General features: G+C 42.9%; 1 protein-coding gene across 2 annotated transcripts in view; it reads right to left on the reverse strand.

The window, feature by feature from the left end:
* LOC144824986 (ropporin-1-like) overlaps positions 1-27,261 on the reverse strand; it is a 494,190-nt gene that overhangs the window by 401,814 nt on the left and 65,115 nt on the right. For both annotated transcript variants that reach the window (XM_078683912.1, XM_078683913.1), the window contains exon 3: positions 8,348-8,470. In XM_078683912.1, the coding sequence (XP_078540038.1) occupies positions 8,348-8,470 (123 nt within the window). The remainder of the gene's footprint in view (positions 1-8,347; positions 8,471-27,261) is intronic.

Below are 27,261 nucleotides of genomic sequence, written 5' to 3' on the forward strand. Positions count from 1 at the left end.
GCAGTTGTAGCAGTAGACACAGAGTGTTTCAGAAAAAGGGGTTTAAGATAAGCAATACGGAGGTGTAAATACAAGGGGCAGATTAACAGAAAGTGCAGCGTGCTCTGTTTAGTGGTGCCGTCACATAGACAGGGTGTTGTCGTATGTTTTTTCATCAGGGGGAAAGCCACCAAGTTATGAACAATGCCCAATCTCAACCGAGTAAGGACATACAGATGGGATTGCTTAGTGACTACTTTAAGATATTGGGAAAAGCCATAACCTGCCATGTTATTAGTATTGTAAAATACATGGGTGGTAAACTGGCAGCTGGCTTCTCTACGTAATTTAGTTTTTTCCCCCAAAAAGACAAGTTTGAGCTCCTGTTTAGAAATGTTAGTGGCACTAGCTTGGTCCGCAAAGACATCCAAACCATGCACTTCTTTATATGAAGTCGATGAAAAAAAATGGCCGCTGGACAAGAGCTCTAGGGAAGAGCTCTGGGGTTAGGGATCTCCTAAATGGAATAAATCCCCGATAAACCCTGAGTGCGACCCAGAATGACCAAAGGCATCACTGCAGGAACAGAGCAGATTTCAATCAGAAGGCTCAAAGAGTAAATCACGGGAGAAAACATACTTGGTCAGTAAACAACCAGGCAGACCCTGCTTACCGGACTCCACGGACGACGGACCTCGGAGGACAAGCCTTACAGCTGGGACACTCGGAAGGAGGGCGGATCCTCGGCGACGGCATTGAGAGCCACCCGATGTCACCTGGGCTGTTCGGTGGTAGAAATTAGAGGCTTCCGCGATCACACCTCCTGTGCTGGGAAATACGAGGTGTATGAGACTGCACCTCCGAGGACTGCGGACAAGATCCGGTCACGGCAATTAGAAGGAGCGGAACAACCTCGGCGAACGACGGACAAGGTACGAGCACCCTTGCCCCACCGCGCGGCACCCCCCTTTAATACACTCTAAGGAGAAACTACTCGGGGGAACTGAGAGCAGACGGAGAAAGCGGCACGCCTGACTCTAAAATGGCGGCCGCTTAAGACACTCCTCACACACACGATCTCCTCGGCAATGCCTACCATTACTAGCAAGAGAGAACAGCGGAGGGGGTTTGACCACACGGAAAGTGAGAGGAGCAATCCCCGACCACGAGCAGAGAAAGAGAAGGGGAAGGAAATGGTCTAATCGCCACATCACCAGCAAAGAACATCAACACAGGGGCATAGACACTGAAAGGGGACTGTGTACACATCACCATCAATAAACATCAACGCAGGGGCATAGACACTGAAAGGGGACTGTGTACATACCAAAGAAAAAGGGAACTAACTACAGAAGTGAATAGTTAGAAAGTGCACTCCCCCACAGAACATCAACAGAAACAGAAACGGCGGACATCTTGTAATGGCTAGCTCCACCCCAGACTTCTCTTAACTCATTAAGGGATAGTTAACTTAATACCTATGACATGGTAACGGAAATATAAAGGTATAATTGGAGTATAGCAGAGGAAACAACACCCACCACGAAATATTGGTACCTGATATATTTTCTGATATATTTTCTAATACTGTGACCAATACTGTGACTACCACTGTACACTGGCAAGGGACCAACTCAGATCAAATCATCATAAGACTGACAACAGGAAGTGAAAATGGATGAAAGATACCGAGGGACGACTGGCTCTAAAGCACAGAGCATAAAGTATCCTTCTACCCTATCCAAAAATGCTGCCAAAAAGTTTAAACATAACACATTGAGAAAACACCCGGACATACTGTTCGCCGACCCATACTTCGATATAGTTAAAGGCACCATAACGAATGACTTGATTTTCCACACAAATAAAACAGCGAAATGGCGCAATGCCTTCACAGAAATGCTGTTCATAAGAAGTATGAAAAACATCCCGCATGGCACAAAAATAATGACTTCTCAATCAAGAAGTTGCAATGCTGAATTATGCATCACTTTATACAAAACGGGAATAGTGCTGATACAAGCTGCCAACAGGGACCTTGAGGAATTTGAAAAGATTTTCCTAACAGTAAAAGAAACTCTGGAGAAACCAAGATACCAACTACCCATGACCCCACATGAAGTCACGTGTGACAACAGTGATACTACAACTAGAGACGTCAACCGACCCGGGGGCCACAACACTCAAACTTCCAGCTTTGGAGATATAACTGAAAGTGTAAAGGCAACCCCAGAGAATAAGACAGAAAGAACAGAGAGGTCTTCCAAGCGGGCAAATGAAGAGCAGGGCCAGGTCCAAAGAGAAGAGCCGATGCCGCCACCAGTCGGTGCAAATCTGCTTGATGAAGATACCTCAGCTCCTAGCGAGTCACTACATGACCCGATACCTCGCTCAAATCTGATATCAGAGTCGGATAGATCCCCACCCACAAATTTACTACTTGGACCACACAACATAGATAACTCTCATGACACCTCAAATAGAATCGAGAACAACAACCCAACCGAAGATACAAATGATGGAACTGTGAGAATGAGAACAGATCAATCACGGAGAAGAACAAAATGCACAACCCGAACTGGCAGGTCTATCCACACCAAGAAATCACCCCGAAAACAGAAAGAAATTAAGGAGCTTCAGAAAATAGTAGGCAACCTGGCACAAGGCTCGATGAAAATCTCACATGCAATCGAAAAGATATGGGAGATGACGGTAAGCACGCACTCCAAGGTCTCGCATATCCAGAATCTAGTACTCTCCGCACAAAAAAGGAATGACGAGATGGCCTTGTCTCAAAAAAATAGGCTCAACAGACCAGACAGGATAAACCCCTCATCAAATGAAGAAACCTTGGCCTTACTCCGAACCTATGAACAACCATCCCGGGAGAGGGAGGAGAGAATCAAAACTGTACCAATTGATTCTAATAGAACATCCAGAATGAATGACAGGAAAGCAATCCACCTCAATCTACAACATATCCAGTTAACAGCAACTGAATCCGAAACTGGGAACCTCCTTAACTCGGATAAACCCTTGAATTGCCTTCTACTCAACTGTCGTTCAGCAACTAAACATGCATCAGACATAGCAGCCCTCATCATCAGTAAGGAAATCGACCTGGCAATACTTACGGAAACATGGCTAAAGGAATCATCCGCTCCTGCCATTGATCTCCTAGTACCACCTCACTATAACATTGTGAGATTAGATAGGCTAAGGAAAATAGGAGGAGGTATAGCCTGCATTCACCGATCAGAGATAGAGGTCAACCTGATACAAGCCGACCCCTTAGAATCATGTGAATATCTGGGTCTGAATATAAAATCATCAAGCAATCAAAAATGCAACTTGCATGCATTTTACCATCCACCAGGAGATAACGCCAAGTTCACAGAGCAGCTAATAGAGATCATAACGGCCAACTCCAATCCAGAAGTCAACAACATATTCCTGGGAGACTTTAATTTACACTGGGACGACGGCAATGACAAACTGGTTAATTCGCTTAAAGAGTTCCTCGCCGAACTAAACCTCACACAAGCATGCACCCAACCTACTCACGCGCAAGGAGCGACCTTAGATTGGATTATTTCAAGAAACAAAGAGGCATCAATCCGCGCTATAGACCCATGTGATTGGTCTGACCATCACGCCATAACATTCGTGATTCCCACAGTGAAAAAGGGTAGGACTGTGCAACCCCACAAGTCCAAAAAATTGATCCGAGATATAAAAGAAGCGAACATTGAGCTATTGGCTGAAAGATGCGAGAGAGGCCTAAAGCCACCCAACGACATGCAGAATGTAAGCGAGCTGACTGATCACTACTTAACCTCAATTGGAAATATCGTCAATGAAACCATGCCACTAAAATTGAAAAGGACCACAGATAAGCCAAAGAATCCGTGGTTCAGTGGGTCTCTGAATGAGGACAGGCGCAAACTGAGAACAGCCGAAAGAAAATGGAGACAACACCCTTCCTCACCAGAGCTGAAAGCCCTCAGAAAAATCAGAAAGGAATATAACAAAAAGGTAATCAATTCCAAAAAAGAATTTATAAGAGCAGAACTTGACAACGCCAAAAACAGACCAAGAAAACTCTTCGAGATCCTAAAGCAGCAATCAGATAAACAAGCCAAATCAACTCAAGAGAATTCAAAAACTCCCTTAAGCTGCGAGGAATTCTCCAAATTTTTCTCAGAGAAGACCAAAGCGCTAGAGGTAGAGCTCGCAAAGGCCGCAAGTATCCTCCCGACCCAACCTCGGCCGACGAGCGAGGCCGGCATGATAACAGAGAGTAGGTCAAAAAGTGAGACAAAAAATAAAGCAAACTGGGACACATTTGAACTATATGACCATGAAAAGATCGCCAAAACGCTGTCCGAAATCAGACCGAATAACCACTATCATGACCCTTTGCCTGCAAAATGTGTAAGAGAAATAAGCCACATTGTGGTTCCAATCTGGACCAAAATAATAAACGCTTCACTTACACAAGGGATCCTCCCTGATTGCCTAAAAACAGGACAAGTAGTTCCAATAATAAAAAAACCGACAGCGAATGCATCAGATCCGAATAACTATAGACCAGTAACTAACATCCCTTTACTGGCCAAACTAATTGAGAAATGCGTGCAGAGCCAATTGAAGCAACACATCACCAAGTTCTCCCTACTAGACGAATGCCAATCGGGATTCAGAACAGGGCACAGCACAGAAACAGCGATCCTGCATATTGTTGATGACGCGCTACAAGCCCTAGACCAAAATCAAGCATGCCTATTGATTCTCCTAGACCTGTCATCTGCGTTCGACACGGTAAATCACGAGGCACTACTGATCAGGCTACAGGACAGGATGGGATTATCCGGAAACGTCCTGAGATGGTTCAACTCTTTCCTAAGAAACAGATCTCAACGATTCCTGGTTAACCAAGCAATCTCACCCCCCTGTCCTAATGCAATTGGGGTCCCGCAAGGCTCAACACTATCCCCAGATCTATTCAACCTGTATGTCAAACCCCTCACAGACATTCTTCGGAAATCAAAGATATCCTACCACATGTATGCAGACGACACGCAAATATACTTAAAGATCGCCTCCCTTGATGACATAGATCTAATCAATGAGACACTAAGGATGGCTTTGCAATGGTTAACTTTGAATCATCTGAAATTAAATGCCCAGAAAACCGAATTCTTGCTAATTTCACCTCCAAGGAGCCACCCTGAAATAAAGGAATGGACCAAATTGGTGACTGCGCTAAACTGCACACCTACCCTAGTCAACTCAGCCAAATCACTAGGAATCACATTAGATGAGAAACTCGACATGAAAGCCCACATTAATTCAATGGCGAAAAGTGCCCGCTTCCATCTGAGCTACCTAAGAAAACTAAAACCTTTCATCTCAGAGGCAGATCTAAAATTGGCTATACAATCCCTAGTGATATCCAGGATCGAATATGGTTGCTCTACCTTAACTGGCCTACCTAAAACTTCCACAGCACCACTAAAAGCCTGTCTCAACGCTGCAGCAAGACTCATCACTGGATCTAGGAAATTTGATCATATATCTCCGCACCTGAAAGCACTAAACTGGCTACCTTATGAGGCCAGAGTTCAAATGAAGATAGCATGTATTACTCACAAAGCGGTGCACTATAACACGCCAGGATATCTAGCCAAGAAAATTAAGCTATCGGGAGGAAACAGATCAGGGAGAAGCTCCAAGGAGCTGCTGTTGAGACCAGCCTTCTTCCGAAAGAAAAGGACTTATGACCGAGCATTCTCTGGAGCTGCCCCCAGAGTCTGGAATTCACTCCCCCCTAGCATTAGGAAGATTCAAAATATTGTACAATTCAAACGTGAAATGAAAAGCCTAATGATGAGTAAATACCTTGCATAGGGAAGCCGACGGATCGCTGGTATGAACTTTTACATCAACTGAAGGGTGGCCTCCTCATGAATACTATCTCTGACAGGAGACTGTCGCCACACACAAGCCTCGGCTGTATCCGCCAAACTATATAAACTATATAACCTCTACCTCAACTTATCGATTGATAAGGATCGTGATACAAGCTAGGCCTCTATCACCTCTTTTTGCTAATTGCACATGTGTTTGGAATATATATAGTTAGACACTCTCTATAGCCATAGTCTGTGTTATCTCATATTTATCTGTTGTATATCGATACTGTACTGTAAATGTGTAACCTTCCTCGATGTTAAGCGCTCTGATACCCACGGGTCTTGTTCGCGCTATACAAAACTCTAAATAAATAAATAAATAAGTCAAGACATATTTAAGCCATGGGATCTTGTTAAATTTATCCAGGCCAAGGCAATCTTTTATTATTCTCCTTGTAAAACCAGTTTCATCCTTGGCCCAAATTGACCTCCACGCCATGAGGGGTCTCAATCCCGTTAGGTCAGACAAATATTCCAACCCCACCTCTTTGTGGGCCAGCTCGTTTGAGGCCGACGTTGGAAGGCAAAGGAGTCTCTTAAGGAAGACATTTTCAACAACTTGCAGATCCCCTTTTCGGCAATATCCCGAGACGCCCAAGCCATAGAGTGCCATTGAGGCACATCTATGTCGGTAAACATTTAGCATATCTAGTGGGCGCTGACTACCTAGTTTAGATGCGAATCTAAAAAACCCTGAGGCCGCCTTGCCCATCTTAGCCTTAATATTGAGGATCTCAGGTACCCAAGTGCCACTGCTGGTAAATGTGATTCCAAGGTAGCAGAATTTATCCACAACTTCTATTGTGTGGTCCCTAAAGTTGAAAGGTCTCAGCTTTTTCACCTTTCTCCCGCAAGCCATAATGAAGGTTTTGGAATTATTAATTTTAAGTTTCCTCTCCTTTATAAAATCGAAGAAACAGTTCATTAATCTTTGCAGACCTACAGGTGTTCTAGAAAGTAGAACAGTGTCGTCTGCATATAGCAGTACCGGGATCGCTAGGCCCTCAACTTACTTACTCATTTTTTATATCATTTTGTATAATATATTTAGCATTTCTGTGTAGTCTTTGTTTCAAAAGGCAAGTTTAGACAGCATCTATTAAATAAATTCAAATTCTCTGCGGAAGTTGTCCTCATCATGTACTGTGCTAAATCAAGGGCATCCAAAACGGATCCCACTGGCTTCAGTTCTCATACTCATATGCACACAGAGTCTTACTGCAACACATGTACTGGACACAAGGTATACATGAAATGCGCTTGAAATACAATTGAGTTGTGAGCGCAAGGTTCCCTGGATTTATGTAGCGGGGGAGTAAGCCACACTGACACGCATTTAAAGGACTGGTCATCTATATCGGATCACAAACCACAGTATGCTGCCACCACTGCTTTATATGGTAAACCCACATCAGGGACAGTAATACTCTGCCCACTATTGGGACCCATTTGGGCACAGGGCAGTTCACAGATCTTGCATTATCTCAGACAGGCCTAGACATCTGCACAAGCAAAATTAGTATGACACCAGGTCTAAAATAAAAGCCAGTACACCAGCTATATATGCAGTTGTGCACTCAGAGCAGGGGTACCTGCAGGATCACCATGAGGGGACTTACTGTCACAACCTCATACCTCCCCATACCTTGGCTTTGGGTGTTTTTTTTTGCCCCCCCCCTTTCAATGATGAAGTTCAGTTGGGATTTTGTTTGCTCTGCCAAGGTACAGAGCTATGGTAAACATTAATTATTCGCATGCAAATAAATGGCTGCTCTGATTACTGGAGTCTGAAGGGCAGCCAGACAGTTAACAACTGTTTTGGGGCTGTCTTCTGAATAACAGGTAGGTGCTGGTTTCTATTTGGGTTGCAAGAGTCCTATTTGGTTTGCATGTTGCTGGCAGACACAGCAGCTAACAGCTGCCACAGTGTTTCCTTTGCAAATGTTAAAGCACTGGGGCATCTGTGAGCTCCCAGCATTTTTTTCTCAGTACTGTCACTTCCGGAAAAGATTGTCCTCAATTTCCTGTATGGTGTCCCCAAGTCCTTGACACTGTAAGTTCCAACACATAGCCCCAACATCATTCTATCCTACTGTTGGTTCCCTAATACCCTAACCCTAGAAACGCAATGTCACTGGATGCAACACCTGAGGTAGGCTTCCACAAGATTTGGCTGCACACCTTCAGCCTCTTCACTTCCTGCTACCACAAATGGGAGTGAACCCTCCCAAAAATGCATCTTAAAGGTCTCTTGAGAGTTTCTCCCCTCACAGACTTAGAGATTTTGATATCTTGCGAGAGTATGGCAGCCATCTTGGGTACAGCACCATTTAACTCCCCTACCTGCAGGCTTCCAACATCTAACTTGATTAGCATGATAGTTCATAGCTCACCCTCCTATGTTGATGGTCCTTTGCTTGAAGGTGCTGCTCCATCCTGTTACCTTTCATTAGATCTAGTTCTCCACTTGACCATCTGGCAAGACTTCCTACTCGTCTAGCAAAGTTCCTTGTTACCTGTAAGACAAGAAAGACAACAGACAGAAATAAGTCCAGTACTTTTGTGTGTACCAATGCATGAGGATCACAGCATGTAAACTCAGTCTCAAGGTGGTAAATGCACATGCCTCCACCTGGGCAAGAGAAATTAGGTGCTTAGATTTATTTGGAACTGAAGTCCATGCTCACCATTCTGAGCTATTTGATCTTGTCTTGCTGTGAAAGTAATAGCAAGTTTGTTTCCTCATAATTCCCTCTTGATTGTATAGGATCAATAGCCAGATTTCTGGATTTTTCAATTGTTCCAAAATACATCAGTAACATTACTGCACTTTACGTACATGCTCCCTCATACGTCTCTTCAGCGGGTTGTTATTGTAGGTGTAGGTGTACCTTTTGTAAGAACACTTATTGAGATAAGAATCATTAATGATGTTTAATGAACTTTAGGTTCTTTTGGAGTCATTTTTCATGTCTGCACCTGAGCACAAGGCACAAGTGAAACAAAACTCCTGTGTGGTACCTAATCAGCCTTATCAGAATATCTCCTTAAGTAAATATTGCACATTAAATATTTTCCACAACAAAACACTCAATTGCCAGTAATAATAGAACACATATACAAGGGGCTATATTTTTGTGAATGATGTTTAGGAAACAATACTTATGTCAGAGAACATTACCTTGGCCTCAGACTGTTAACTCACTGATTCAGTATATTGAAGCTCTATGATAGATGTCCCGTCTGCCTTTCTCTGGTTATGTTGTTCTCAACAACCACATTGGTACTGTGTGCACTGGTGGCAACACACTTCGATCAGACGTTAGTAAGGTTTGGTCTGGAAAAGGCCTCCCACCATTGGCAAGGAATGTGTCAGTACTAGTGGGTAGCTTACAAAGTCCCTTTCCACCTTTGTATAAATGGGGGAACAAACGCATCCCCTGCTCTTGAGCAGTTCTGGGGGGTGATAAATATTCCTGATAGTGCGCAGGGTGGGGGCTCACAAACACCCCCACCACTCCACATGGACAATACATTTTTCCAGAATTCACAAACACTAGGAGACATTTAAAAACATTGTGTTGCATGATACATATTTGAGCCTGACACATTCATAGGTAGCTAGTATTTGGCATTTTATCGGCTCTCATGTTGTTTGAGAAGAGAGGGAGACATTCTTTCGAAATTAATTAAAGGGAAAACATAGACCTTGCAACCCTCTTTTTTATACTTGATTGGTTCCTCCCGCTGTTTCAAAGTGCAGGGTCGCTTTATCATGCCCACCCTTCTCCAAGGATGTTGAGGGTTTGTTTTCCCCACTACATCTTGTCCAACAGGGGTATTATAAAAAATGCTTCTAAAAAAAGGCTGTATCAGACTACAGGAGGTACCATAAACCCCAAGGAGACTAAGGCAATAATCTATAACAAACAACAGTCTTTCAAACAAGGGTATTATTTTAAGGTCAAGTACATGTGGCACAACTAGTTGCGACAGATTAAATCCAAAGGGGCAGAAAACCAGGGAGACATTTTCTTGTAAAGGTAAATTGTATTTCAATCAATAAGCATGTTGGACAGATTAAACTTCATATGTACAAGCACATGGGACGGTAGCACAACGTTACATTGAATGATAGGTAACCTACAAGATACTGTGCACAAGTGCTCATGAAGCCTTGTGACGGCACAAGTTTATGTTTGAGACACTGTTGTTTGTTAATTCTAAAAAAAGGCTGGCAGCTATCAAGTTATTAACCTGATATCATCTTTGCAACTGGAAAGATGTCAACAGACTATCCGTCGGCTATCATAGTCCTCCATCGCCTATAAAATTGTGGCGGCCATGGAGTCCTGTGGCCGCTGACAGCGGCTCTGCCTGTTGCAGCCCCTCCATGCCAACCTCCGTTCCTTGTTTGGCTTGATGACAGCAGGAGGAAATGTGTTGCCTTCCTCTGCCTTGCGACAAGGTTGAGGCAAATTGGTTTCCCGGTCTAGCTCAGTGGTTGGAGGACTATTATAACCCTGGTGGGATGGACTGATGCCCTCCTCATAATCCAGCCTTGGTAACCGGTGGGGAAAAATTCATGCCACTGCCACTCGAAAATTCTTTATTTCGGTCAATTTAAACCTTAAAAGGACATGTATAAAAACCTAGATAAAACTCATTACAAATAAACGAAAGGAATACAAAGTACTATAAGCAAAACAAAATTACAATGCTCAATTATCATATGGAGACCAAAAGAAGTTATCATCAAATATCTGTTATTCAGACGACTAAAAAGCCATAAAAAACAGTTAATTTACATCCTTAAAATCGTTTGATGATAAAGCATCAAGAGTATATCCTATAGACACTATCTAAACCAAAACACAAGCCATATTCATCAAAACAATACAAAATTACAAAGTCTAATAGCAGATTTTAAAAAACAACCAACTCTGTGACATACCTCTTCTGTACATTAAGACTGCAAATAGATCAATGCTGCTGTACATTTTTTGAACTGTAACTTCTTTAAAATTGGAATCAAAAGGCCTCTCGACAGATGTTTGTAATATTTACAGAAGAATACAAAATGAAGTAGGGTTTAGTGTGAAGTTTTGTTGCGGGGGAATTAGGATATGCTGGAAGCAAAGGTTCCATCTAATTGATCACAGTAGAAACATGGTGATTAACATTCTTTCCCGGGGTGACTAACCCATTTTAAATATGGACCCTGCCCTGGGCTTGTTTGAATCAGTGCACACTCCGCAAAGGTGTGCTTTGCAGACTAAAATTGTTCCCTCTCCTGTGCCCTGCTCATCAAAAAATGGCCCAAACTTTATCTTACTTTCTAAGGGTCCTCAGATCAAGGAAGAGAGAGGGTCTACCCAATTTCAGGAAGTTGAACTGTATGTATTTGAGGTATTGAGGGGCCTAGAGCACACACCAGGCAGTTCTCAATAATATGCCTATCAAGTATGGCTGGTCGTTAGTCAAAAAAGAGCACCATAAGAGCAAAGGTATCAATTTAACATGTTACTGTACATAATCCAGACCTAGTTCTTCGTGCACCATGAAACAGGGATTGCTTACTGGAATTTCCAGGATCCTTCTAAGCACGCTGTTTTTGAAGCCTGCAAATCTGTACCATAACAGTAGCCCCTGACCAAAGAATGGAAATACCCTTTCACTTATAAATCTCAACGAGCAAGCGAATGGGCGTATTCCCAATCCTGGAGGAGAAACTGAAAATCAAACCAACTGCCCGTGAAAAACATGCTCTCCTGCTCCACAAACAAGCAACTCAGGTATTTTATTGCTCAAATGTTACACCCAAGTAGTGGAAGAAATGAACTCCCTCCAGGAACTTTTAAGAGTTTTTCATGTCTTTTGGGGCACATTCTATAATAAAGGTTTTGGACTTGTTTGTCTCTAAATTTAAGTTCTCCATAAAACTCACAAACCCATCTGTATGGGTCTCAAGCCCATTTGTGATTCTGACTACCAGGACTGCATCATCAGCATAAAGGAGTGCAGGTAACAACATATTTTCCAGAACTGGTGGATCCTTTCCTACTTTCAGAAGGACAGTTTCTAGTTTATTAATATACAATAAAAATAGAATAGGGGCCAGCACACAGCCCTGGCGAACTCCACAAGGTAGTCTGAAGGGATCAGTACATTCTCCCTTATCTCCAAACCTCAGAGGCAGAAAGATTGAAATGCTACACGCGTAGTAAGTGCACCAACACCCCTGCCAATCCCTGTAGAAGTCAACAGGGCCCTTGTAAAAGGAGATGTTAATTGGAAATTTGGGTGGGTCAGGGTCTATTCACCATTACCAGCTGGACAATATAACCTACTGAAGTGCATCACCCATGCCTCTGGGACAACATGACAATTCAATGCTGACTTACGTGAATCAGGCAAGGAATTATTGTTAACAATTTTCCAACAGGTCCTGGCAAGCACAGACTAAACTTTCCCAGCACTTAGTCCTCACCTCACCTAAAGTTTCCATATTGATTATATTGATGATAGAATATTGGCCCCTGCCGGTAAATGTAGCTATCTTTGGGGAGCCAAAATCCAAGAGCTTGAAGGCATAATGTAAGTCATGGCTGCCTAACAGAGGGTAAAACACAGAGACCCTGGCATCTCGTTAAACATAGCTATCTTTGGGGTGCCAAAACCCAAGAGCTCGAAGGCATTACATAAGTCATGACTGACTAACAGAGGGTAAAACACAGAGACCCTGGCATCTCGGTCCTGACAAGGGTATACAGAATTGGTCACTTTATAAGAGTTTAGCCGCAAAAAGGACGAAATATCACCCAACTTAGAGTTGAAATCACCAACTAACAACAAATTAAAACACCCCCCTTTAAAAAGCAGGCTATTGCATGGAGTATCAATCAAAGAAAAAAGAGAACTTAAATTCATATTGTCCCGTTCAGAAAAGTCATCATTATAGAAATTGATTTTAAATGACCCCAGGTTCAAGGCCCAATTTAGATAGGTTTGACATACCCCCTACCAGTATCTATTGGGATACCAATACAATCTAGGGTTACCTTAAACCAAGCTAGAAGCCCAGCTCTAGCCCGCCCCAAGGAAGATGAAAAGGCATGCTGCATATAGTTCACAAAGCCATCGCAAGATCCATCAGCTTCAATTCAGCTTTCCTGCAGTTAGATAATATCAAAGAGCTTGATGTAATCCAACAATTTCAGTGACCCCTAACTTAGCCTTTACACCCACTATCTTCCAACTAAGAATTTTAACACTGCGGATAGGACAAGAGATTGTCAATAAGATTTACATCGACATCCCTCCCCTCCAGATTTATCGAGGGAATGGTAAAAGACTGCGTTAATCCAAATATTCGAGACAGGAGGCAAGTGTAGAGTTGATATCCCCTCATCCCGGTTTGGGGTGCCTCTGCAGCTGTTTATCAAATCCTGCCATCACCTGAGATACTGCCCTCCTTAGCCGAAGAGGCATGCCCTCCCTGCATACATCTTACCATGCAAGGTAAGTAATGACATAAACATTTAGTTGGTAAAATGCATTCCTCAACATTAACATTAATGAAAATATTAGAGGCCAAATATGCAAGAGTTCGTGCCACTTACAGAACAGGTCCTCTTATCCTTGCCAAATTTGTTTTTCCAGGCTAAGGTCAATGGCCTTGTACAGATTATTGAGGGAGGTAAATTTGGGATCTAAAAGGGCAGTATGTTTGGCACTGAATAGTTAATCAAATTCATCATCTTGGCTCTGATTCGTCCTCACCAAACTGCTTGCCTGTGTCTCAGTACTAACATTATTCACCCATTTCCTTATCCTCGTGGTTTTTTTTCCTGTGCTTGGCCGCTGAGCTCATCCCTGGAGATGGGAAGGTATCCTGAGAATCATGTAAACAAACAAATATCAATGCTTCAGATGGCTGGGAGACCAGCATGGGAGCATCCATTGTGGGGCGGGTGACACCAGCAGCTGAGAGAATGCATAAAGAATTTTGCAGTAATAGTGGCACGAGCAAAGATGGGAGGTCTCTTCCATAAAAGAAAGTCTTCGCTCAGCAAGCTCAATTTCTTTTGATATAGGTCCCATAACCCACACCTAAATGCCATGTGGTCCGCTATGCCCCCAAAAGTGCGTCCGGCACGGGTGGAAATAAGTCAAGTTTAAATTGCCAGCGCTGGGCCTGCTGTCACTCCCCCACTTTCAGGTGGGCCAAGAATTATGGGCAATATGGTCCGCTATGCCCCCAAAAGTGCGTCCCATTGTCATTGTCCCTGCTTTGCTCAAGGGTGAGGTAAATTATGCCCACTTCACCCCTGCAGCTTTGCCCAATGGTAGCGTAATCATTGAGCCTATGGCCTTGCCCAAGGGGGGATAGAAATCCTAACTCCCATACATTGGGAACACTCGGAGAAGGACATTCCATGACCACTTACTAATCTTATGTGTAGGGCGCGTTGATGCACTGCATCTCCAAGAGAGGGGGGAAATCATACCTCTCTCCTCTCAAATTGGCGACTGGTAGGGACGAAATTTCATGCTCTCCCACTAAACCCATTTGTGGAGGGGATGTCATGACCCATGCCTTGCCCAAGGCAGCAGAATGGTGTTAGTCCCTTCATAGCCTCCTACCCAAAGGTAATGTGCCTGCTGTAAAGGAAAAAAAATAATGCAGTGCTGACATGTACACAAAGGATTTTGTAGGGGACATGTATGCGCATTCCAAAACTGTACCAAAACCATTAGGCTGCCCAGCTAAAAGGGGCTATGTGTTTTAATTAGGCTAACACATGTATACAATAGTCACTATTGTTTACTGTCAGTGGAGGAATGAACAGCAGCATTATGGATTCTTATTTTACCACAAGATATTCTGAAGGTTCCCTGTGACTACTTTTCCATTACCAAATTACAGGACTGTAAGGAAACTCAAATCTCCCTGGTTTATAAGTAACTCAGGCACTTGGACAATTCCCATTGGGTTCATACCTTGGTTAAAGAAACATTTGTCATTTTGGAAGTAGACAGATAAGGCAAATGTACACTTAAACATACTCTGAGCCATACAGGCAATAACACCTCTGAAGTAAGATTTCTCACAGTAAGTTAGTCTAAAATGGGGTAATATGATTAGTTTATCCCACTTCTACTTCCTCTTAGCCAATGGGATATAAGAGCAGACATTGAACTGGGTTTGTACAGATTGTTAGTGGAACAACCCCCAGTGATCTCGATACTCTTGCTACTAGGTAGTATCAGGCGATGGTTTTAGCTAGAAGAGATTAATACAGTTCATTACTACAATTAAGGAAGCATTAAAAACTGCTAAACTGAGACTATGGAAGTATCAAGCCATATGCCAGGAATATTACAAGCTGAATAAGATGATTTAAAGGCATGAGCAATTCATCTAAATGCTAAATTGTAAAACAAAACCCCCTGTGCTAGTCCATTGCCCAATATTAGATACCGGTTAAGGGCCACATTTGAAACCAATATAAACATATTTTTTACATTGCTGACAATCATCCCGCAAACCATAATCTTTAATCTAGACGAGGCTGGTATAGGCGAGTATGAGTTCCGTATGTATACCTGCTACACCATTGTTCATTTAAAAAATATATATATATATATATATATATATATATATATATATATATATATATAATTCCCATTTACGAGAATTATACATCTGAGGAAACTACAATTCAAGTGACACAACAGTCTCAACAAGAAAGCACATTGCAATAATCTACTACTTTGCACATTTGTTTCAATATTGGCTATGTCAGCTAGGCCATACAAATCACCAATGTAATCATCAAGGTAGAAATCGCTATAGTAAAGCATTTCCACCATAGGCCTGAGATATATGCGTGTCTGGAAGGACAACCTCTCATTTGGTATATCAGTTTCTCGATTAACAAGCATAAATCCATGCCCCTCACTTGCTCGAGATATATGGGAAGGCAATCCAAAAGTGGGACCTCCACCCCACTGTCACAGAAATACTAGTCATCATGTTACTTGAACCCGAAAGTCTGCTCTTGACTGCGGCTTCTACCGTCCGTTTTGCCTCATCAACAAAGACAACAAAATAATGGTAGTAGGACTCTTACTGTTGCAGCACAGTCTGGTCCTTCCGGAGCAGTCCGAGTTCATTCCAGCCCACTCCAAGTCGGACAGTCTTCGCACACTCTTCACACTGTTACAGTAGATTAACCCAGAGACGAAGGCTGTGACGTTGTTTCTTGACTGGAAAGGCGATACTCTAGTGGATAAGCTTGCTCTATACTAAATCCACAGCCCGAATAAAGTAAATGACCCAGTGTCTACCCCAATAACTATACAGCACATGACTAGGTAGGGATGCCCTCTCTCCGCTGATGGTAGGTAGGAATGCCCTCTCTCCGCCCTGGCGATGGAACAGCTAGTGAGCCCTTGAGGTATGAACACTCCGACAGAGGCATCTGTTTTGGGATCTGCAGAAACCTGGCCTCCCTCAGTGCAGACAACATCATGCTCATGGTTAAAGACCTTGTGACCAACATTGCTCCCAGAGTACAGGAGATTGTCCACATTGATAAATGGTCAGGGTTGACAATAAACTGGAAAACACACAAGATGATCGACGGAATGTTGCACAATGGCAAAACATTCACCCCCAGTCACAGATCTGGGTTTAATCCATCATTATTTTGCTCACCAAGCCACCCCAGTTCAGACATGGCAATGCGCAAATCAGTCTCGATCCTGTGCCTCACGGGAACAGTCCAGCCTTTGCAGCACCTCATTTTTTTCTCCTAATTTGTTATTAGTTTTGCCATAATGACAAAGGAAAATGATACAATGAAGATAAAAAAACACATGATAAGAAACATTCCCACAAAAAGGTTAGGATATCGAGGTTATCCAGCATAATCACACTGCTAGTCATACTCATTGTCAACCACATTGCAGAAACTGAAATAAAACATAAAGCAAGTAATACAGTTAGGGTGCGGGGAAGAGAAGAAAGGGAAGACCCGCACCCCAAAGCTCACCAACCCTCCCCTGCATGAGCACCCCCAGCAGCCCCTAAGATGGAAACGTTCTGATGTCCGCTTGCAGAGAGCCCAGTAGCTGGGAACATGGTTCTAGCTGTATTCATCGATAGATATAGCCCAGCATTCCCAAATATTGTAGCATTTCTTCAGGCAACCCCTAGTTACGTATATAGAATGTTCCAGGCCCATGCAATGATCCAAACCTTTAGTGAAGGAGCCAATGCCTCCCTACGAGGCCCTGGCGATATCACGTTTAGCCACTGTGAGGTCCAACTACAGAAGTGTCTGGAGATATCGACTTCTATCAATGTTGTTGGATAAGAGTAAAATGGCACATCGCAGGAGACCGTGGAAGAGGAAGGCCCACCACCAAACAAGCATAAACCCCATCCCAAAATGGTGTTAGGATATGACATCCCTATACTGTATGTAGACCTGGTGCAGTCGAACAGCGCAGACAGTAGGTTAAAGCTATAAGGCCCCTTCTCCACAGTCTATCCCTGGTGTTATACACCCTATGAAGGTATACTTCTGTTGAATGAGGCAGGATTGAGAAGCAATTGCTGCCTCCCGCGGGGATGCCAATGCCTCTTTCAAATTGTCATCTTCCAGTGGACCCAAGTCACGCTCTCAGCCTCTTAACAGACTGGAAAAGTGTCCCTTGCGTTGATCACAAGTGAACAGTAAATTACTTATATTTTGGGCTCTGGAATATTGGTCAATAATATGTTGGCCTCTAAAGGGCCATTTTCCAGGATAGTCACCACGTGGGTCAGGTAGGGTGTAAGAGCATGGGGTAGCTGTAGGTATTTGTAGAAATGTGGTATATGAAGCTGGAATTTGTCCTGAAGGGTGGCAAAGGGCTTCAGTGCAGTCCCGTGTAGGACTGCCTCCAATTTAGAAATACCTATTAAATCCCAGTGATGGAATCCCTGCAAGCCAGCTACCTGACTGAGGACTGTACCATCCTACACGGGGGTTTACTCAGTGAGATGTTACTCCCATCCCATGGATTTCCTCGTCATTCTCCATGTCTTCAACCACTCAAGACACCAGAAGAAAAGCCAAAGGGACTGGACCCCTGTACAGCAAGTGTAACAAAGGATGTGAGCACAACGCCCACCCCTCGGATACATAAGCGGGATCTGAAACGCCCTCAGCACTGCATTTTGAAGCATATTACAATGTTGAGCAGGCCCACTTTGCCTTGCATTGGTTCCACAACTAAAGGCAAGCCCCTCATCTTCATTTAGAGAAAGAACTAGCGGCCAATTGGAACCTAAATACAGTAGCAATGGAATCCCATACCCATCCACCAGAGAGTCATACATTGGACTCTACAGTATGGGCCCTGTTGCATCAAGAACAACTAACAATTATACGATACCTATGAGATAGACAACTTGTCACACTTGGAAACTTAGACACAGACAGTACATTTATATCACTAGAAACTTACCTGCTCAAAAGAACGGCCATTCCCCTAGATTTGTTCACATATCATGGACTGAGGGAATTGGTAAGAGGCTTTCCCCAAATACCCACAAGACCCCAAAGACTTGCGACTGCTTAGCTTAGTTGTCGCTGCCCCAACAAATCATAAGTGTGTTTTATACATTGACTATCACTAACATGCCAAAGATAGGGAATCGAACCCGGGAACAGTAGTCCAGAGACTTAACGACTACAATCATTGACACTTAGTGGGAATACTGCTGCCAGCATACCAAAAAGGTATCGATAAATGTGAGACACTGCCTTATACACTACAACTATTCACATCAACTCTACTGTACACCGCTCAAATTGCGCAGATATGGGTGGAAGGACAATGCTAACTGTGACAGATGTGCCTCACTGAAAGCACGGTTTATACACTTTTCGTGGCACTGCCTGGCTATAGCCCAATAATAGCAAGAACTGGTTTGAATGCTGAATCATATGACAGGACTGACTCTACCGGTGGCCCTAATGTTGGCTTTGATTCGCTTTCTAAAGACAGTGCCCAAGAATAGCAGAAATCTGTTAGGCTTGGCCTTATTACTGGGCAAGGGATGATTGGCAATGTGATGGGACAGAGGGCTATCCCCTGAAGCAGTAGAATGGCTTAGTGACCTAACACGGTGCAATACACTCACAGACCTCTATTTCATACTACTCCCCCCTCCGACATCCCGACCCAGGGATTTCAGGGATGCCCTACGAACCTACCTTGCAACTCATACCACAGACCCGGCCTCTGACTCAGAGAGGACCTGATGGGTCACAGAATCAGGCCAATTGGCACATTGGCACATGTTGGATACAAAAATGAATGTGGTGTCTAAATACATATAGGGAATAAATGCAACATTGCAATATTGCAACATTGCAATATGATAAACCGTTTGTATACTGTTAAACTGCTACAATAACAGAGGACATATTAATGTGACTTTCTTTGATTAATGAGGAACAAACTCAATAAATAAAGTTTTGAAAAAAATCCTTACTTCTGAACCATTCACTCACCGGGGTGGCATAGACCTCCAATACCTTGCCAGAGCTCACTTGGCCAGCAGGGTACCCAATTTGAACAATGTTTCAGTGTAAAAAATCACTGACTATGTAGTCTGTATCCAGTTGGAGTGATGTATCCACTACCAACTTGATACAGAAGCAACTTTGTTAGTCAGCAGGAGAGAACGGGAAAAGAGAAAACACAAATACACTAGAGTACTCGTCTGCTCTGCTCGGCGTGACCTTCAATTGATCATGACAGCTATCTAAAATAGATAAGACTATTAGTGCCTAGGAATTATACTACATCTAATTTCGTACAGATACATAGTCAACAATTTGCCTCCAGATTATCTCCTTACTTTTGACTCTCATGTGAAGTAGAAACTTTGATGTTTTTGAAAACATAGTTAAAGAGTTTAATGTCCCAAGTATATTTTAACATTTCCTTGTATCACTTCAAATATATTAATGGCCAATATAAACGTATTACACTTCCAACTCTTGTTGAATGTAACATGAATTTCTACTTAGGACTTCGGTACACTGAAATATACAATATGAATCTGTATTGCATTACTTTGCTGTCGCCACCAATTACCCTACTTGAATTATCAATACCTTAAACACAATATACACATTCGTAAACATGATGAACATCATGAGTTTTAAAGATCCTATCTATTAACGTAATGTAAAGATCCATATGCACTGAGAAATGTTAGTTCAGAAATCCCTTTAAATTGTAGTCAGTGTTTGGTTTCTAGTTCCTGAATTTATCAAATGGAATAGTCCCTGAATATAATTGTTAAAAGTCACTTTGTTAATTCAATTAGATCTCTGGGATACTTCTGAACAAAGTGACTGGTTTCAGAAAACAAGGTATCTGTGTCATCAGTTTCAGGTAACAAGGGCTAGATGTCCGAACATTTCAAATAGTGATCTCCAAACAGCGTTTATGCGAATCGCTATTTTGAAATCGCTATCACTAATGTACAAAGGGGTTATTAAGCCCTTATTCCTTAAATAGTGATTTGTAGTGGGTCACAAATAAAACCTCCTAATGAATATTAATGAGGTAGGTAGCAATTTGTGACCCACTATGATTTGCTGCCATCACAGGGATGGAGGCCTGCTGGGGTCAGCAGACCGCCATGTCTGTAATTGGTTTTAAATAAAGCTATCTTTTTTTTCAAACACAGCCTGTTTTCCTTAAAGGAAAGCCAGATGAGTTTAAAAAGAAAAAAAAGAAACATTTTAAGTTTCACATTTTTAAGACCACTGCCTGCTTTTAATAAATATTTTGTTCAACTATTCTCAAAAGGGAAGGGGAATAGGTTCTTTGGGGGACCCCTTTTCATTTGTCAATGGGTTACCACCAACTTTGAGTAGGCGATAAAGTGTGAATGGTATTAGGAAGGAACGCACTAAACATGCCATTTCCAAATACCAATTCCCAAACCCAAACTGTGAATCGCAATTTGGAATTTGTACATTTGAAAATGCCTTTGTGCATTCATAAACAGTCCAATTCTCCAAATCAGTTTGTTTGCGACCACAAAAAGGCTTTGTACTTCTAGCCCCAAGATTCAGCTGCAGCAGTTAAACATCTTGACTGCCTAGTAAAGATAGTGTGAACCACTAGGAGACTTCTACTCAACTTCAAAGATGGCCACCTCTATTCCCAAACAACATGAAAGTTCGGGATTGCATGGTCCCGGAGGCATCTGAGAGGTCCTAAACTGAGAATACTTTGTCCAGTGCTGCCCTTTCAGACTCATTGAATTTATACATCGAAAGGTCTCTTACGAATTCATGGATACCCTCTCTCCTCCCTATTAGGGCATATTATTGTGAGTAGTAAACTATAATGATGAAGGCTATTCGAGTGAGGGCCTCCAAGTATGGTGCTCCTTGGTCATATCTTACTCCTTGTACAAGCCAGTCAGGTACCTGCTCCATTGATCGCCATTTACCCGCCTTGTCCCTTAGCTCATTTACCTTTGTTGTGCTGCTAGCCAAGTTTGCGTGGTAGCTTTTTCATCTGTTTATTTGAAAAACATGCAATTGATTTCTATTTTGCAAAGTGGATTTTCCTAACCTGCGGCTGGCATCTACAAGGAGAGGGGGAGGAGGGCGGAAAAAATATATATATTATTTGAAAAAACATAGCAGGCGAACGCGAAGCCTCTGCCTTGGACCTCCACAGAAATTGAAGCTGGAGCCTGGAACTCCCTTGACTAATCAGGGCACTGCTCTCATGCTGTGAGAGCAGCGACCTGATTGCAGGTAGCAGCCTTACTCGGCGCTCCACAGCGCCCTGAAGTCCTGCACTTACTCTAACCCAGCCGTCTTAAGACAGCTGGGTTAGAGATGTTTAAAGTACGCATGTGTAGTTGGCTGTGTCAAGATTACCGGCCAAAAAGACATGAGCGCTTTAAACATAAGTGCATAGACAACCCACTCTCCTTCCTGCTGCTGTCTCAGCAGGGACCCCGCCCCCGTCCTGATGCCTGGTTCGGGATGAAAAATAAAATGGTAAGAAATTACCATTTTATATGCACTCGAACGGAGGACACACCCCTGGGGGATTTATGTCTATTGAGGTGTCTATTTGAAGACAAATATACAACCTATTTTTATAAATTGATGCTTGGGTTTTTATCTTGTCCGGTTTCTTTCATATTTGACTGTTTTGGCACTTCTTAATGCTTTACACATGTTCCTTTAATAAAGCCTGACTGCTCAGAGCCACAGCTACCCAGGGTTGAACTAAGGTTTTTCAAATGAGAAAGCACATGTTTTAAGTTGATTCACTTCAGTTTTGTGCATTGTACTTATATGACCCCGGTGCATGCATAGGTGTAATTCACATCTAGCATGGGTTTGCCCACGAGTGAGGGCCTTTTCGTCGGAAGTTGTGGCCCAGCTGCATCGTACAGCTGCCATTCCGTATGAATTAGTCCCACAGCATTGTTTTTGGGGAAATATTTCTCGACCCTAGAAGCGCAAAATAGCATTCAGCTTCCTACAGATGGCCCTGGTGCTGGTTAGGAGGAGGGTTGTCATTACATGGATGGGAATGAGTGAAGGCCCCCAGGGTGGACCAGTGGGTCCAGGATGTCTCGGAGTGGTTGAAGGCAGAGGAGCTTCAGCTCTGTAGCGCACAAACAGATAAGAAATTGCAGGCCGACCTGGAGCTGGTGGGAACTGAGCAACAGGTTTGTGGGAGATGAGAGGGGGTACTCCCAAAGAAAGTACAGCTTACAGTGAATCATCTCTGTCTGATGGAGATGACTAGGAGCATACTAGGAAGAAAGACCATGTTGGTTAGGTGTTGTACCCTGTTGGATGTCCACATCGATGCTACTGTGATGTACTGTAATATCTTACTGCTCATGTATACAAAGCGTGTATGACTGTACTGCCATTGTTATCTCAATGCGACTCATTATTGACAATGCTAATCTGTTAATGGTTGTCTGTAAAATGATAAAGGTTTTTTAAAAAAAGAGGGTTTCAAACAAAGATGACTGGATCTTCATTTAAAAGACTTAGCTCAACCCTGAGTAGCAAGTTTATTACTTGTGAGGTCTCCCAACCACACATATAAAAAAACATGCTTTCCTCACAACATAGGACTACTATAAATCGCCTGTATTATAGAAATACAGCAGTGGTGGCAGCATACATATTTGTGCGGATTTATAATACTAAACATATCTTTTCTCTGGTTCAGTATTGTGGCCTAGTGGTCCCATTCTTGTAAAGTTCTGCTTTACACCCAGAACCTTGGTCTGTCATCCCATTTGCATGTTGAAAGCTTGGGTATTAGGCATATATCGTAGTAAGAATCCGTGTTGTGGTAACAGTCTGGCTACTGGGATCAGTGGGATTGATTTGGGATAGCACACGGTCTGACATGACACACAATGGATGATCTATAAAGAGACTACAGCACTCCGAAGTGATACGAATGTACTCAAAAATTCAATACGAATTGATAAGGGTATGGGGATGTCGAGATGTACACCTCCTGACTGTGAGGCGCTGTGACGTAATCAAACAAAGGGATCTTACACAGTGTAAGATAAATCTCGAATCCTCCCAGCGCACCAAAGTACGCACGAAAATGTGAAGTCAATAAGTAGTCTCAAATGATATCCGTTGGTAGTTCATAGATGCATTTATGAATGACGTGTACAGCCATAAGTCTTTTTGAGATTGCTACAATGCAGCGATTTGTTATGAATTTATTCAGCATCTGATTTAATCAATTTAACTTCCTAAAGACTGGTTCAAAATAAATCATCTACCAACGGATATCATTTGAGACTACTTATTGACTTCACCTTTTCGTGCGTACTTTGGTGCGCTGGGAGGATTCGAGATTTATCTCACTCAATGGATGATGGAATATAGCTTTCCCAAAAAGTGGAAGAGTATTGCCTGCATTTCTGAAGTTGAAGTGAGAAGCTCCATGCGTTGTAGTATGGGAGGATGGGAACTGGGCTACCATTGGAAAATCGAGGAGAATTTTTTCTGGAGGGAATTGCAAATTAGTCCTTCCTGAGCACTGCCATTTGGCTGACGGTACAGGAGTTAGCAGTTTCTGTTCTTAAAGGCGAGGTCTTGTTTTTGTATTTGTATCCAGTAAGGCTGATGACAGCCAAGGGCAGATGGTTAATACTTCATTGTTATCAATAATACTGCTTGGTGACAGGATCCTCATTACCTACTATGAGAGCCATCCCCTTTTACAAAGGCTGTATCTGTAGTGCAGCCAGAAAAAAAAATTGAAACTGAACCAGTCCTGAACTTTAGAGAGCAGATCAACATCCCCTGGCTGGAAAATGAGTATAACATTGGGAATTAAACCATCCCACTTTGTTTCCAGTTCCAAGTACTTCTTGACAAAGGAAGAGAGTTCTCTGCGGGGTACTTAAAAATTACTCAAAGAGCTGCTGTGATCACGGGCTGGTATATATATGACAGCCCATCTCCCAAAGGTGAGAGGACATCGCAACGACTGTGCAACTTGCTGGAGAAGATATAAGTCTGCCTTGTGCATAGAAGCCTGTCTGCTCTAGTATTGAAGGAGAGTGCCTGCCGCTGTAGGTGGAGAAGCCCAGCTTTGTTCCTAGAAAGTACAGCACTCAGAAGTACCAGCAGCGTGACTGGGGCCAACCCGAGCCAAGAGGACAACTCAGCCTACCTGCATGGTTCATGTTGTGAACTGCGTGAAACATCCATGACCTCAAGCAACTGAGTGCTGTTTTGCATCCAAATACCTGCAACAAGCCCAGGTAGCTACTGTGCTCCGTTACCAGCAATGAGTAACAACACTGGCTTTGTAGAGGACATTCCCAGTGGTATGCAGGGCATAAATGCTGAAGAAAGGCAACCACTGCCAATGCCGGCCGTACTGTTTATTCCAGCCACAAGACCTAATAGGTGGAGCTGCTGCCCACGATCATGTGCCCGCTGTTGATGTTGAGATCGCAAACATTGCACAATAAATCTCTTGGCAGAGTCAAGGTAAAACATACCATAACATGTATTTGTAGAGCCCAAGTTCACACATGGGAATGGGAATATTTCTGTTGAATAACAGATGTTTATTGTTACTCAACTGTACTAATTTTATCTACCTCAGATGGATGAAAAGCTGACTGGACCGGCCGGCATTGAACCTGTGACTATGAGGTCTAACACAGGCCCATGCAGTGGACACAATAGTCCACTGAGGCACTAGACATGCCTAGACTCAAAGCCTGAGAAGCTGTATCTAGAACCTTTTTTAAAACTATTTTTTATTGCCATTTCCAGTACAACACAGTTATACTTTGCATGATAGTTGAGAGACTCTCCCATGCAATCAGTATTTTAGATTTTATTACAGCAAATAGTCACAAGCTTTGATACCCATAAGTGTGATGGAGAGTCTTGTACCGCACTGTTGTCCCAAAAGGTAGTGCATGAGGTGCAACTGGGCAATATTATAAAAGCAGAGGGGTAGACATTTAGTACCCGGATGTGTTAGAGATATTCTTACTAACAGAACCACAAATATAGGTACCCCGCTTAGCCTCTATACTATCTTGAACTCTTAAAGGTGTGACTGCTTGTTAGGAGAATATCATGCACCTATGCTGGCATGAACCTTTTAACTGAAGTCTGAACAAATTGACCTATGGGTTATCCAACTTGGTAGTTAAATGCACAGGATAGTAGTGCCTGATTCTATGACCTTTTATCTCTGCTAGACATTGTAGACATTTTGGCCACCTAAGGAGTCATATTAGGTCTCTGTAGAGGGTGTGGAAAATGCCATAGTTGATTAGTCATGTAGATTTGATTGAAGAACCCTGTTGCTAAATCCCCATTGGTGTTTGTAGTATTTCTGTCTGCTGTGATACCAAATTAATAGAAGCACTGGGCTGGACGGTTAGTGATTGTGGGGCATATTACCAAGGGCCATTATCGCCGCTTTAGCTGGACTTTTTCCCGCAAAAGCGGCGATAATTTTATCGCCCTATTACCAAGCTGTCGCTAACACCAGTTAGCGACAGCTTGTAGGCGATAGCGGGCATTTTGGGGCCCGCTTTGCAAGTCAGCGATAATTATCGCTAATGACATGCAAAGTGGGCATGCCAAAATGTCAGTGACTGAAAACAGTCGCTGCAATCGCTATCGCCTATGATCAACACATGTGTGGTTTTGGAAATATTCGCGCTAAGCGCGAATATCTCCAAAAGCGAACACCTGCCCTGACCAGTTCTGAGCCATGTTATCCAATGAGAGGAGGATAACATGGCTAAGAGCATTGTCACGGTAATGCCTGAATATCGCTGTATTGACAGCGATATTCACGCATTTCGCCTGTTTTTTATCGCTTCTGAGATAAACCTTGCTAATAGCAAGGTATCTCAGCGATAAAAACAGGTGAAGGGCGGCAATAGAAATATTCCCGCTAAGCCAACTTAGCGATAATTATCGCTAGTTGTTGGTAATATGCCCCTGTGTCTCTTGCTTGGCTGCTTCAGTTCTCAGTCTCTATCTCCGTGTAAAGCCTTTGAATCTTCGCGTTCTCTACCATGAGAGTCAAGTGTGGAAAGGGTATACTTGGCCAAGTTTGTAGAGCCATCGTAGGACAGAAGATGCAAAGGACTCCAAACACCATGCTTGTGGTCCACTTGACCTTGGCTGCCTTGTGCATCCCTCTTCTAGCCCCCCAGCACCCGAACGTTTGTGGCTACACAATTATTTCTTTTAAGGAAGAGTAAACACTAAATAAAAATATGATAGAAGAAATTGAGGTGATACACAGAGGCCCTCAGTCTCCATCAAAGAGTCTTAAGCAGTGAGAAATTGCATCAATCGGTGTTTTAAATCTCACAAAATGTTTGAAGGGAAAAAACAAGTTCCACTTTTGAACCATGAATGTGGAAATCATACAGTTTTGCAATGAAGAAAAACGGTGTCTCCATTTTACCCATGGACGTCAATTCACCAAAAGGCCAGCGGTAGCGGAAACGTCAATTCACCAAAAGGCCAGCGGTAGCGGAAGTGACTTCACATGCCCCTTGACCTTCACTTTCACTCACACATACATCTGCTTATAAATACATACAGATTCACAGGGGTCACAAGGGGCATGCGAGAGGTCGCAGCAGCGGCCCCTAAATGATGTACATGGTTTTAATCCTACTAAAATATGCAATTCTTGGAACTGGGTAATAAGC

Source organism: Lissotriton helveticus, chromosome 3_1, assembly GCF_964261635.1.
Source record: "Lissotriton helveticus chromosome 3_1, aLisHel1.1, whole genome shotgun sequence".
In the NCBI taxonomy this organism is placed as follows: Eukaryota; Metazoa; Chordata; class Amphibia; order Caudata; family Salamandridae; genus Lissotriton; species Lissotriton helveticus.